The sequence below is a fragment of the Ambystoma mexicanum genome, chromosome 14 (assembly GCF_040938575.1).
Source record: "Ambystoma mexicanum isolate Mex_15411 chromosome 14, UKY_AmexF1_1, whole genome shotgun sequence".
Classification (NCBI taxonomy): Eukaryota; Metazoa; Chordata; class Amphibia; order Caudata; family Ambystomatidae; genus Ambystoma; species Ambystoma mexicanum.
In genome coordinates, this window is record NC_090940.1 from 439,528,183 (window position 1) to 439,543,335 (window position 15,153).

The 15,153-nt window shown below is 47.2% G+C and overlaps 1 protein-coding gene across 2 annotated transcripts in view; it reads right to left on the reverse strand.

The window, feature by feature from the left end:
* The window catches only part of BBOF1 (basal body orientation factor 1), a 441,525-nt gene that overhangs the window by 337,805 nt on the left and 88,567 nt on the right, over nucleotides 1–15,153 (reverse strand). For both annotated transcript variants that reach the window (XM_069637643.1, XM_069637642.1), the window contains exon 3: nucleotides 4,863–4,928. In XM_069637643.1, coding sequence (XP_069493744.1) covers nucleotides 4,863–4,928 — 66 coding nt within the window. The remainder of the gene's footprint in view (nucleotides 1–4,862; nucleotides 4,929–15,153) is intronic.

A 15,153-nucleotide genomic window follows, 5' to 3' on the forward strand; every position in this document is an offset into this window, starting at 1 on the left:
TGGAAATTTCCAGTCTACTATGAACGCTTCTCCCAGAGCTCCTCTTCAGGGAAATTCTCTGGAGCAATACAGTTCGCACTTCCAATTGACACTGGTCGTGAACAGATCGACTTGAGGGGTTTCCCAAAGGTTGAAGATCTCTTGAAGGACTTCCTGAGCAAGTTCCCACTCATGGGAGACTGGGCTCTGCCTGCTCAGAGCGTCTGCCGCTGGTGTTCTCCTCACCGGTTAGGTGAACTACCGACAGGGATATTCCTTCTTGAATTGCCCAGAACCAGAGCAGCATTGCCTCTCTGCACAGTGGTAGTGACCGTACACCTCCTCTCTTGTTGAGGTAGTACATGGCCACTGTTTGTCCATCATTATCAGGGCATTCTTTCCACGTACACAGGGCAGTGACTGCGGACTGTCAGAACGTTGATGTGGGCTCCCATCCCTGTGAGTGAGGTGTCTGTAACTACTGTTATCTTCGGCCCTTGCTAACAAAAAGGTTCTCCCTCCAGAATGTTGTCCTCGCAGGCTCATCAAAAGAGATCCTGTGCTACTCTGCCTGGAACCTGAAGAAGGTCTGACATCCTGTCAGAGAATTGGGACCACTGTGTCATGTGAGTCCATTGAAGGGATCATATTCTCAGGCGGGACTCTGGCACCAGAAAAATGCAGGCCGAGCAACCTCAAAAAGTCAAAAGGCCGGAAGATGCTGGGCACGCTGGAATTTGGTGACCATCTGCAAAATGTGTTGAGCCCTCAGCTCGGGTGACAAGGCTTTTCCCAAGGAGGCATCCAGGACTGCTCCAATGAACTGGAGTCTCTGAGATGGTATCATGTGGGACTTCTTGTTATTGAGGGAAAAGCCCAGTCTGTGTAGAGAGTTGCAGGTTATGCTCAGAGGTGTTTCCAGGCCTGTTCGGGTGAACGTTCCTTGATCAGCCAATGGTCCAGGTAGGGGTAGCTGTGAATCCCCCCTCTCCTGAGACTCAGTGCCACCACTGCCATCAGCTTAGTGAAAACCCTCAGGCAGAGGTGAGCCCGAATGGCAGAACTCTAAACTTAAAATGGGAACCGCCAACGGTGAACCTAAAGTATTTTCTGTGCTTGTGATGGATAGGCACATGAAAATAAGCATCCTGAAGGTCCAATTATACCATCCAATCCTAGAGCTGGAGGGCCTGAAGGATCTGGGAAAGTGTGACCATCTTGAACTTGTCCTTACTGAGGAACTTGTTCAAGTATCTCAAGTCCATGATGGGTCTCAATCCACCATCCTTTTGGGGGCAATAGGGAGAGTACCATTCTCTGTTCCTCTCCATTACAGGTACTCGTTCTATAGCACCATTCTCTAGCAGGCTCAAAATGTTCTGCAACAGGAATGGATCTGGAACATTTAGCGAATGGCGTCTGGATGGATGATCCTGAGGTCTCTGTATAAAGAGGATGCAGTAACCATGGGCTACTGCTTCCAGTGCCCATGCATCCGAAGTAATACCTTGCCATTCTTTCAGATGCTGTGACGGTCTGCCTTCCACCGGGGTGTCGTGAGTCAAGACCTCAGAGAGGTTATGAGGCAGCTGAAGCAGCGGCTGATGGTAAAGATGCTGCTGCTTGGGCAGGCTTTGCACCTCTGCCTCATCCACCTCGAGGGAATCTTCTTTGTCCTCTTTCACCAGCCTGTCCTCTGGCTCTTCCAAGTGAGGAATAGAATCAAAAGGACTTACCCCCAAGATGATCCGCTGGGGTGAAATGGCTGTGGCTGCCTGATGTTGGCACCTTGTGACCTGGCTGCCACTTTTTAGGTCTGCAGCTTTTCAAGGCTTTTGTCAGCGTTATTACCAAATAAATGAGAGCCGTCAAAGGGCATGTTGAGGAGTCTAGATTGTATGTCAGGTGCAAATCCTGCTTCCTCAACCACGCAACCTGCGTATAACAGTGCTTGCTTCCATGGCTCTGCTGATACTGTCAGCAGAGTCCAGATCTGATTGAAGAGACTCACACATGGCCTCTTTTCCATCTCTTATTAGGTTCATGAAGCCGTCTCTTTCCTCCCCTTCGGGGATGTGATCAGCCGCCATAGCTATACAATCTCACAGGGTGAATGTGAATTTTGTTAGTACACATGGGGAGTTAGCCGTCTTTAATGCCATGCTTTCAGCCGAAAAGACTTTCTTTGCCCATGAATCAATACGTTTATCATCCCTATCTGGAGGGATAGGTGGGTATGCAGCTTGCTTAGAGGTGGATGTAGCTGCTTGGACCACTAAACTTTCCGGTGTCTGATGTTTTGACAGGTAGCTAGGGTCGCTACTAGATGGCCTGTATGTTTGGGTGAGGTTTATATTAACTGCAGGGCTAGATTCTGAAACCTCCCAGTTTGTCATTACTCTTTTTTGGAGTGCTACATGAAAGGGTAGTATGGGGTCATTTTGTGGACCTTTGTCCAATATGTCCGCAAGATCGTCCTGCTCAAATGGAGGGGCGGGTCTACTCCATCCTAGGAAATCTATAACCCTAGTTCTATATGATGCATCTGCATGATCAGCGGTGTCCGGCTTCCCAGAGTCTAATTCTGGAGAGGTGTCAACCCCACTAGCTGATTGTAGGGTATCATGTAGCTCCCTGACTTTGGTCTCCTATGAGATGAAAAATTCAGGGACATTAGGAGTATCCCTATGTATAATAGAAGAATCCAATTGAAGCCACAAGGTGGGCTATCACCTGACGTATCAACCCTCATATGTTGAGTTTAAAGACCTGAAAAAGTCCTTTATAGATAAAGGTTTAAAACCCTTTTCCTGAAGTTTTTGTGGCAAAGGCATTGATGACTTCACTGCAGGCTTCGATGTCTTGCTTTTAGACTGAATCAGTGTCAAGGTAGTCAACGGTGTCAACATCGGTGGCGTTAATGGTATCAGTGACTTACTTTTGAATTTGTGCTTCGAGGGACTCGACCCAATGGTGTCTTCAAGGATTTCTCATTGCGTTGAGTACTCCAAAAATCTCTAAAAGTCTTTGGCTTATGACCCAGGCTTGAGGGCGCGTGGGGTTTTGCCTTGGCCTTATGCTTGTCATCGACTGGAGCATGGCCACCTTTTTTGTGTTTCGAGGAGGACGGGGCCCTCTTCTTCGAAGATTTTAACCATTTGTTTCCTCAAAAGGTCCCACTCATCCTTAGTGGAGGATTCAGTCGGGCAGACTACACTCCTTTCCTGAGAAGTATCTGAAGAAGAGGAAGAAGAGGGCGATGTATGCCTTCTCTTCGACTGTTTTGATGAAGAGTAGTGTCTGCTATTTGAGTGAGATCATTTTTTGGATATTTTGTTATGAGATGAATCTCTCGACTCATTGGACAACCCAAATTTCGATGGAGTGGAAGGGGATTTTGGGGCACTAATACCCACTCACAGTTTAGCTTTACGCTCTTTTAAGGCCTCACCTTTCATCGACTGGCAGGACTGACAGTCAGAGGTTTCATGCTCGACGCCCAGGCACCAGATGCAAATCTCATGCAGGCCTGTGATGGACATTTTGGTGCCGCATTTAAGGCACTTTTTAAGACCAGTCTTTGGAGTAGTAGGGGTCGAAGACGAGGCCTTGTCGAAGCATTTTCTGACGAAAACTGAAGTGCGCTGTAATTCTCAAAGCTATTGCATTTGCAGAAAAACAGAACTGAAGTCAATAGGCGCTGCGCATGGTATATATACTCGATAATGACGTCAACCGAGATGGAAGCCCTCGAGGGACATCGGGTCGACCGTTTCGACTCACAGTGCCCCCTGCCGAGAAGAAACTTTTTCCAAAACAGCTGAAGATGGAAACAAAGATAAGGAATACGTGGGAGGACACAATCCATTTGAAAGAGCTGTTCTGAGCATTATTATCAGGTTGGGAAGATAGAAAGCAAATTGTCTGTCTTCAGCATACACCTGGGAAGGAAGAGTGAAAGAATCCATAATCTCCACCAATGGTTTTACATAGCATTTAAACAACCATGAGGAAAGGACAGAGCCTTGGGGTATGCTGTATCTGAAGTTGAAGGATTGAGAGCCAAAAGATCCAGGTGTGACTGAGGTGATTCTAGCATGCAGAAAGGAGGTGATCCACTCTAGGACGGTGCCTTGATGCCAAACTAGTGTTGGAGTCCCTGCAGCAGGATTTGGTGGTGAACGGTGCCAAAGGCAGCTAAGAGGTTAAAGAGAAACAAGTCAGCATGGGAATTATCTGGAATGGACAGAGATACTTCCTTTCTGTACAGTAAGGCAGTTTCAGTGTTCGGGGAGGGCTGGAAGCCTCATTGGTAATGATGAAGAGGTTGCTGGATTCCAAATAATCAAGGAGTTGCTCTATAGCAGCTTTCTCTAATGTTTGCACATGAAAGCATTTTTTGTAATAAGGCATTAGTTTGCCAGGATATTCATGTCTGCAGAAGGGTCTTTCAACAATGATGCGATAGTGGGAATCTTGGAACATTTGGGCACTGACCCTCGCATGAGGCTGCTATTGACCAAAACAGTGAGAGCTGGTGATAGGATAGGGATATTATCCTTAATAGTGATTGCAGGACAGGGAAGGCTGTTTAGTTGGCACATATACGCAGGATTGGATTTGAAGGGTTGTTCATGCATTGTTGGCCATGTACAGTAGCGTTGGATGCATAAAGTCAAATGCATGCTGTGGGAGCTATTTGCTGATGGATTGGGCGTGTAAGGTTTAATGGCTTTAGTTGTGCATGCAATGTTCATTGTGTGCTGTCGGGATAGATATGATTCGGGCATGATTTCTTATCCATTCTCTATAAACACTTGACATAGAGGGTTGGGACTACTGTTTGGACGTGTATTGTAGGGCTGGATATATGTGACACTCACCATCTTCTCATTCTCCTCCTGTGTTTCCTTCTTTTGGATAACCAGCTGTTGGTGAAGTTTCTCAATCTGTAAGAAATGGGAAAAAAGAATCAGTGAGGATGGTGTTCATATGGATGTTGCCCCCCCCGCTCCCCCCATCCCTCCTTCTCACCACAAGAAGCACTGTGTGTTAGTCATCAAATACTGAGATCCATAACATACTAAGCAGTGCACTTTGCACACGCTGAAACTTTCTATTAGGAGAAGCACTCAGAGGGAGCTAAATTAAGAGAGGGAAGAAGATACTGCACTTAAGTATTGTAGTGCATTTGTTAGAGAGTCCTATGGCCCACACACATTTAATGCACACGTTAGAGAGTCTAAGAATCTTCAAGAGCAGGATGCACACTTCAGGGGGACTCAGACCTTCAGGAATATGCAAAACCTGGGCCTCGCTAGAATTAGGTGCACACTTCAGAGAAAGACAGAGGACCTATCCAGAATCGATCGTATGCTCACTTTCAAGAGAGAGAGAGAGTGGGGGTGAGAGAGAGAGCGATAACGAGAGAGAGAGGGATAACGAGAGAGAAGAGAGAGAGAGGGATAACAAGAGAGAAGAGAGAGAAGAGAGAGAGAGAAGAGAGAGAGAGAGAAGAGAGAGAAAGAGAGAGAGAGAGAAAAGAGATGCTGTGCCCAATTTAGATGCATAAAGTATTCAGGAATAGGGATCACGCTTCAGAGATGAATGGAATCTCCAGAAAAAGGGGTACTTTCAGGGAGACATGGGGAACTCATGAGGGCAGGGAACATTTCGGAACGAGGCCCAAAGCATAATTCTGCAATCAGAACATGATCAAGCACAAGAATATTTAAAAACAAAAGTAGCAAGCAAGCAAGATCATTAGCTGCGCACATGTGCAAAGTCAGTACATGGCACAGCCTCTCCTTATGCTTGGACGCAGTGAGACACAGACATAGAGGGAAGGGTCATATGACTGATGGGGCAGCGGGACTACAAATATAGAAGTTTCTATTACATGTTATGTTATGGTCTCTTGGGAATCATCCACTGATTAAGAAAATCAACAATCCTAAAATACTTTCAAAATCCCTGCACTACCCCCCCCCAAGCACTCCAGTTACCTTACCTCATCAGCCTTCAAACAAGCATGCTGCTGCCTTATTGAAAGCTCGCACCCCTGTGCCAGCACCAAATTTGTATTTGTGGATGCATCTTTGAATTCTGTTGCCTAGTCGCACCTGGCCTACCGGTGGGCCTGACCCTCAGCCTTCATGAGCACGATCCTCTATTGCCTGAGGTCCCGCATCCACTTTGTGACCTTGAAAGGAACAAACTGCCCGTGATTGGTTGTTTAGACACACGTGACTGGTTCCCATGTGCTCTTTGCAGTGAGCACATTGGCGGCCTGCCATCGGACAGCCAAACGAATGGGTGGCTGGCAAAGGGTGATGCTTCCCAGGAGGTCAACCTATAAGACCTAGCAATTGCATGCGGGGGACTGCCTAGGTTTGCTCTTGCTTGCTGTGAGGTCCCCAACATGCCATTTCTTTCACGCTCAATGCAGAGAGTAAAACTAAAGAGTAAACATCTTTGCTCTTCAATTTTATGCTCATTGTTGAGATATATAAAACTCTGTAAATACGCTGTGCAGACAGAGTTTTAAAATGTGTTAAAAGGGAATCCACCTGCAGCTCATTAGGTGTATTCCATTGTAATCCATTAATGTTCTGCCTGCATAAAAATACTGTGCAGGTGTAAAAGGAAGGGCTCACTGAAGACGGGGGAGAAAAGCACAGCAGAGATGTTATCTCCTCACCCTGCCTCTCCTCCACCTTGTGTCAGCAGGAACATGGGTTGGAGTGTAAAAGGAAAGTGGGAAAGCATTTTACACTTTCTTTTTTGTGCCCTCCAATCTATTAAAAAATGACCCTCTTAGTCTCTTCGCCTTGCTTGCTCTCTGGCCGACAGTGTATATCGCATGGGCTGTAGATCATCCAACATACAATGATATACAATATAATACTAATGAATTTCTGTACCATCTGGATGTAGGATTGTGACAACCTGGTTTCCCTCTTCTTGCTTGATAGGTCCATTACCCCAACATTACTCAGGAATTGTCACCCCCGTATCCCCTGCTCTTCCAACACAGGACCAAACCATGTTCCACCCTACTGGGATCCCTCCTACCACGACTGCTCACCTGATCTTGCAGAGCAATAATTCCTTAAGTAGCTCCCCTTGCTAACGGTCCAGCCGCACAGGCATCCATTGCCTCGCCCACACCTCAGTTTGTATACAAACCCTGAACAGGATTGCCCAGAGGTGGCCTTAACTGCAGGGTAGTTGCTTGCTGCTTTGACCTATGGCCGGATTTTTAAATTGAACATGAATCCGGCCAGCCCAATGATTCTGCCACTCTCCCAACCCACTGAGGACACCCCAAGACTAAATTCACACTCCCCATGAGCCTACAACCTTCATACCTAAAACAACTGTTGGCCCGAGGCAATTCTGTTTCTGTGATTGATGATCTTCCCAGGGTCGTGAACACTCCCTTCATCAATGAACCTCCCAGGGACCCCATTTCCATAAATCCACCCTATCGTTCTACTATAGTCACTGGGACAGTTGATCTCTTCAAGACCTGAGGGCCTCCTTGTCCCAGTCCAGTTCCTCCGTTAGCTTTCTCATGTCTGCACAGTCTGTTAGAATTCTAGGCCCCTTACCACTTCGCTCCCCTAGGATCCCTGGCACCCCTTTGCCCTCCTTCCTGGCCCTGGGTCTAAAGACAGCATTAGGTGTTCCAACCATACTAGCTTGTTGGATCCCTCCCACTCACTGCACTCTTGTATTCCTCCCTTACTAAAACCTCGCCCTTCAAGTCATCCTCAAACCTTCCCTCCACCCCCCCTAGATACAAGTTGCAGACCACATTTCCCCTCCAGTGATTCTCCTCTAGACTAGCCCTCCCCTAGGATCCTCAGGGAGCCAGCCGGAAGGGGGTGCTCAAGGAATAAGTACTCTTGCTATCTGTAGAACTCCCCAACACCCAACCCCAAAATGTCACCTTTGGCACAGACAGTCTAGGACCACCAGATTCCCCTTAGCTGATGTAATGCATTCAACTGAATAGCGACAGTTCCCCCTTAAACTCGACCCCACACACACCCCATTATTTGTCCTGCATTCCCTGAACCTATACATTCCACCCAGAGACTGCGAGCGATCACCACAGAACTCCATTCCACGCTAGCAGGCAGAAATGACCATCACAACTAGGACAGCTTACATTGCCTAATGCCTAACTGAAAGTTGTATCGCTATGTCAGCAACAAGTAAAAATAGTAAAGACAACTAGGAATTCTGCACTCTACAACAGAACCCTAACACTTTGTTCATAGACAAATCCTGGTTAAAACTACAAACCTGTTCTGCTCACAGTCAAAAAACAAATGCATGCATGTCGCATTTAGTATGTTCAGCATCCAATCCATACTGTCAACTGAGAAAACAGACTCTGTAAAAGACCAATCCACTCTCGCAGTCAGGCAGTACAGGACCCCTGATTAATATGAGCAGAGTAATTCGCCCCTTGACACAGAAAATATGTTGCAGAATCAAGACATTAACCAACCAATGGCAATGACAGTGGCATTCCTTCTCCTGGATTTCACACCAGCCTAAGAGAATGTTGACCACACTATCTTTTTAGCAAGAATGACATTTTACATGGGTATCAGAGTTATCACCCTGAATTGGATCGCAGCTTTCCTCAAAAACCTCTCTGCAACAGTGAGGTGTGGTCAATAAATGTCAAGATCCCTTGATCTTTCATGTTCAGTGCCGCAGAGGTCCTCCCTCTCCCTGTGACTAGTTTACATGTACACCCGAGGTCCCAGACCATTTTAACATTGCTTTAAATATATAGCAACGTCACTCTAGTTAAGAAGCTACCTAAACACCAAGCCAGCTCCAACGTCTCTGGTATAATGTCTAATAAGAATCACTCGTGCCTGAGATCGGCCGCATCACACAAATGAGGCAGGCCATCCTCATAGCTCTGCAGTGCAGATATTAATTGCAGGGGCAGGGTAACAATTCCAATAGACCCCAAATGGACCAACTCCTGTAAAGCTACCCATCATATTCGTGGATGTACCTGGCAAATAGGTTTGCAAGCGTGGCTGGTACCTTGGATGCTGATGTTCCAAAAGTCTCCTCCCAGCACGCTAGTCTGCTCAGAAGAGAAGTACCTAAAAAAGATCTGCATTGCAAGCCACCACACGTGGGCTTGCTCCAACAGGATATGCAGTTTCTGTGTGGGTCGGTGAAAAAGACAGTTAGAGAGGACAACCTGCACCGCACCGGAACCCACTGGGCATGTGACCCGAGAGGTTTACTCCACGTTTGTGTGCAATGTGACGGAATTGCTGCGGTCGGCTTGGTCTCGTTCGAAACAGAGAAAGGGACGGACGGTTGGGTGGTATGTGTGAGGGAGGTACCGCCTGGGAGTGTGGCTTGCGGGCCTATGCAAGAAAATTCTAGAATAAAGCTGCTATGCAACAGGCTCCGGACCCATCCTGCCCCAGAATTATACAAATTACGTAAGAATGAACCGTCCATCCTGTTATTGCACATAGATGATGCCTTTATCCAGACTACTGACTTCTTTAAACCTATAAAGTGCTCAAACGATTTGTTCTTACCAAAACCATTAGGTGACCCTTTGCAATGTAGTAATTACAGCCCAATCTCATTATCAACCACGAGACCAAAATAAGAAAAATCTTGGATGAGACACCTGCAATGGTAGTGAAGGAGGTACTGCACAGGAACCAGGCTGGGTTTGTGCATCACTGAAGGACCACTGACAACATCAGAATTGTTCTGGACGTTATGTAGTAAACGACTTCTCATATGGGCCACTCAGTCTTGACAGTGAGAAGGTCTTCGACAATGATAATTGACAATACCTGCTGGAAGCAGAGCAATGCAATAACTTTTAGGGAAACTTCTGTAGATCCATCAAAACATCGCACTAGAGATGCTCTTCCGTATGATATGACAATAGGAAAGAAGTAATTTATAACGCGCCTGTACACGTGTTTCTAGGCGCGACAAGACAAGGGAGGGTATGGAGGGAGGACAAAACAAACGATCTTACTAGGCCTTTTGTCATTCTGATTGTGCAAGTGCAGAATGCAAAGTGCAGGGGAAGGGAAGGGAAAAGTTCAATCAGGGCAGCATTGCTCTGAGTAAGTGCAGCCAGGGCAGTGTGGCTCTGGGTAAATGCAAGAAGGTGGGGGACTGTAGAGGTTAAAGTTGCACCCCATAGTGCGCGACAGGCCCGGAGGCAGTTCAGGGGAGACTGGTCAAAGAGGAGCCTGGTACCCAGTGAGACTGAGGGTAAGCAAGCAACCAGTCAGAGCAGCAGACAGGTAGGTTAGCAGGGGAGGGAGGAAGAGAAAGCCGAGGAGAAAAGGAAGGTCTTGAGCTGCTTCTGGAACTTCGGGTGGTACTGCTGAAGTTTGAGAGGGGCAGGGAGGCTGTTCCAGAGGGAGGCACCTGCAGAGGAAAGTGATCACACCAATAGCCTCTTGTCCTTGGTTGTGCCAATCCACCAAGGTAAAAAATAAGATTCTAAGGCAAGCACGCAGGTTCGTATTATGCTCCTCTCTCTTGAATGTCACAGAACAGCATCTTTGAAACAAACACTAACCATTTTAAACTTGACTAGATTTCCCAGGAACCCCAACAGAAATGAGTAGTTTAACAAGAAACATGTGATCACTTCCCCCCCAATCACAGTCCATTCAGGCTTATAACGTCCCTTAAACCGGAATCCCCTTCCTCGTTCTTTCATGCTCAGAGAGCATAGCAGATGAGTACTTTATTAACTGTAATGTTCGTTAATGAAGGGATTTATAGTTTGTTTAAAGCATTGGTCTCAACCTCTTTAGTCAGAAAGGCGGGTGAAATGCACAACTCCGTTTCGGGTGGTATACTGATGGAAACCATTCACGGTATGGACCGAATTCAGGTCATAGAGAGCCTGTTTTTACTTTACACAGATTTCCTATCAGGTCACACACATTGCATGCACATTCTGCTAATAGGGTGGAGCATAACCCCACAAGGTCTTGCAATAGCACCGAGCCCTTTTACTTAGATATTTCTCTAAGGTCCGCAAATAGAGAGCCTTCACTAGAAACCAAGATGTTCCTATATAATGAAAGATACCTCCACTTAGCCCAAGCTTTTAGGGAGATTAAACCAAGCTCATGGCGAATTGCTAAGAGCGGTATTCAGCCAGGAACAGACAAAACCTTACTCCAAATAAGGGCTTCAAGAACACACAAATAATCAACTGTTGATAAATCATAGACTTCTATTCCAAAAAGGATCTTTGGCACTATGTTCCCCTCATAAAAAACGAATACAAGGTAGAAGGGAAATCTGCCATAACGAGAATCCACTCTATGCAAGTGATTAGAGAGTGCAATTGTTTGTGTTCGTACTCAAGACCGAATCACAGTTTTATTATGTTTAGCGCTAATAAAGAAGCCTAAATAGATTTGGGAGTCAATGGTGGCCACTGACTATGATTGAATCCACCTCCAAAAGGTCACCTTTTTTTTTTATAGAACTAGTCAAATGCATTTCTTTAGTCTTCGAGGAATTGATTGATAAAGAGTGAACCTCGACAAAGTTTGATAAATGCTTAAGCAGGCGTTTCAAACCTATAGGGGTTGAATCATTGATCAAAACCTCATCTGCATAGGCCAGCCATAGGGTTCTCAGATTATGATGTTTTGGTGTTGCTAGTGCTTTAGGTTGCATATATTCTCCAATATCTGCCATATACAAGTTAAATAAACAAGGGGCCAAAGCCCAGCTCTGCCTGACACCCCTTAAGGTCGAAATCTGGCGGGATAACAGGCCTTGATGGTTTGAGCAAACTTGTATAGAAGAATTATCATATAAGCCAATAATTCATGGTGGATACCCCATTTATGAAGTTTTTACTACAGCAATTTATGATCTACCACATCAAAGGCAGTTGCCAGGTCAACAGAGGCAAACTAGATGGGATTACTTCCCTTCTCCCAAGCCAGATGTTGTAAACATTTAATCAACAGACCATTTAGGGAGGTGTCCATGTTCCTCCTGAAACCAATTTGCCTGATCTTCTCCGTCAACCGGAAGATCAGCTGAGCAGTGTGCTCCCCCAGCCCCACCCTGCCTCCTCCCTCCCCTCATCACGATGCTGTGTGGAATCACAGAAGGTAAGGCCATCGAGGCCTTGAATAAGAATTGTTTGAAGCACTTTCAGTATGCAGTTGGAAGCACTGTCTGTAAAAGCACCATAGTGCTTTTTCTGTGCATTTTCCACTGTGCGCGCGACACGGCTGTAATTACTTATCTGCAACTAAACTTATGTAGCATCACAACCACTACTGTTAGATGATGCATCGTGTTGGTGTTTATTGAGGAAAGTATCTTCTTAGGCAACCTCTGCCTGCTTTTCCTATGTGTTCCACATTGTAAGATGGCTGCTCCTGGACCCTTTACTGGCTCCTTGCCTATGTTTCACCGGGCCACTGTGATTGGCACAGTAATTCCTCTTCAGCCTATCTGGTGCCCCGGAAGGCGGGAGCCGGCACCAACACCAAAGGCCTTCAACGAAGGCCCCTCCCTGCTCCCTGTTCGCTGCCTGGTTGGGTCTGGGAGGTCCTCTGTCACCCCTCACTTTTGCATTTGGGCTGGTGCTCCTACACTCTTCAGGAGAAGCTGGAACTTATGTGACATTTCACTTCACCATGGGTTAGTTTCCTCTACCAAAAAAATGTGCCTACTCCTCTGACAGTCCCTCCCTCAGTCTCACCAGGACTCACTATCTTCAGCCTCTAACTCTGCCGATTAGGTGTACTGTGTTTCTCCCTGTTTGCAAAGTTTCACATCTAGCTGTGCCCATTGGCTGTACTGTGTTTGTAAAGTTTCGCATCTAGATGTGCCCACTGGCTGTACTGTGTTTCACCCTGTTTGTAAAGTTTAGCACCTAACGTTGCCCATTGGCTGCATTGTGTTTCACTCTGTTTGTTAAATTTGATTTTGTCTGTGGCCAGTGGCTGCATTGTGCTAATCTGCCCTACTTTTCCCGTCATGCTTTGCCTCTTTTGCTTGCACCACCCCACTGCGCTCCCCCTTAGTGTTCCCACCACCCCTTTCTGCTCTTCTCTCACTCCCTACCCACCCCACCTCTCTATCCTCTTCCTTCTCCCCCCCACCACCTATGGCGCTCTCTATTTCTCCTATCTTCTCTAACTGTTCCTCCATTGACTATCCTAGCCTTCTCACTAAGTCTGGTAGGAAGAACTTCAAAAAGGATATCTTGGTCTCTAACCCTGGTATCCATATTGCTGATACCTACACCATCGCTTCCTCCAGACAGACCCTCACCGACATCCTCTTTGTCTTCCTTCGCCAGATCTATGGACTCCTCATGTGGTCTCTGTGCTCTCTCCTTTGTCGTCTTCTCCCATTAATGGTGGCACCCAGTGGGAGGCCCTCTTGGCCCCCTCGACTCCTCTAAGGTCATCATTAATGTCTACCAGAATGGGAACATCCTGGTGCAAGGCCCTCAGGCCAACCTTCTCCTCTTTGATAGACGCTTCCTGTGCCTCATCAACTTTCCTCCTTCTCAAGCTGTGCCTTCTCTCTCCTCTCTGGCTTCCTTGCCTCACACCTCTGACCACTCCTTGGCTACCTTGCCCTCTCTTCTTCTTGTGCCCCCCCACCTCTGGCTCCTCCTTTACCTCCACAGGGTGTACCTCTGAGTTGTACCCCTTCCCGGATGTCTTTCAAGGTTGGCAACCTTCTCCACATCGTCACTCTCAATTCTTGCTCGGCTGTCAAACACTCCTCTGACATCTTCCGCCTTCTCGAAGAACTCAACCTCGATGTCCTCGGTCTCACCAAGACATGGTTCATGGCCAGCTCTGGCACAAGCTTTGACACTCTCCTCCCTGATGGCTACAAGATCCACCCGTCCTGGTGGAGGTGCAACCTTGATCTTCCCTGAGTGGATTCCTCCCTCTGTGATTCCTACGCAGGACTACTCCTCCTTCGAATGCCTAGTCTGAAGGCTTTCTCTCTCCCCTGGCCATTCACTCACCATTGCCAATATCTATCCGCCACCTGGTCCGACTTCCTCCTTCCTCCTCCCTCCTTGCCTCGACCACTCAACTCCTCCTCCTTGGTGACCTCAACATCCACCTGGTTGTCCCTCCTCTGGACTCTTGAGACCTCTGCGATTCTCTCTCTCCCTCTCCCTCTCCCTCTCACTCTCACTCTCACTCTCACTCTCACTCTCACTCTCACTCTCACTCTCACTCTCACTCTCACTCTGGATGTTCCTATATCCTCAGACCTCCATCTCTCTAACACTCTCACCACTCCTTTCTCCTGGAGCGATCACACTTCCTCCTTCCTTCCTATCTCTCCCTCTCTATCCCTCAGGCCAAGCTAACTCCAGCGCTGCCACCTACTTTCTCGGTCATCTGGCCCATGAAGCATGTGTCAGTTGAGGCTTTTCGCTGCCACCTTCTCTCTCTCTCTCTCTCTCTCTCTCTCTCTCTCTCTCTCTCTCCTCCACCTATGGCTGACTCACATCCTGATACAGCCCTTTCCAAGCTCTACTCTTCTCTCTGATACTCTCAATGTTCTTTCCCCTATCATGAGGATCCGTTTGAACCCCAAATCCAAATGTAGCGCTTGGTACGACTCTTCCCGTTTATCTCTCTGCTACCTCTGGCTCCCCTGCGGCTGCCTCTCTTCCCTCTTTCTCTTCCTTTCCTCTTTTCTCCCCCAATGAGATCTCTAGACAAGTCTGATCTATGAAAGTCCCCTCAAAACAGGTTCTTCCCTGTTCTTCCAAAACCATCAAGGACCACATTGACACTCTTGCTCCTGCCCTGGCCAACTTCTGCAATCTCTGCTTCGCCACTGGAGCCTTCCCCTCCCCCCTGAAGCACTCTCTTGTGCACCCGCTTCTCAAGAAACCCTCTGCTGACCCCTCCTGCCAAGCAAACTATCGCCCGATCTCCATCAGTCCTTTCCTGGGAAAATTCCTGGAAAAGCTGCCCATCTCCCAGCTTAACCTCCACACTGACTCGGTTAGTTGTCTCCATGACCATCAGTCTGGCTTTAGAGCAGCCAGAAGCATGAAACTGCTCTCCTGAACATCCATGAAGACCTGTTCTCCAACCTTGATTCTAATCTCCCTTC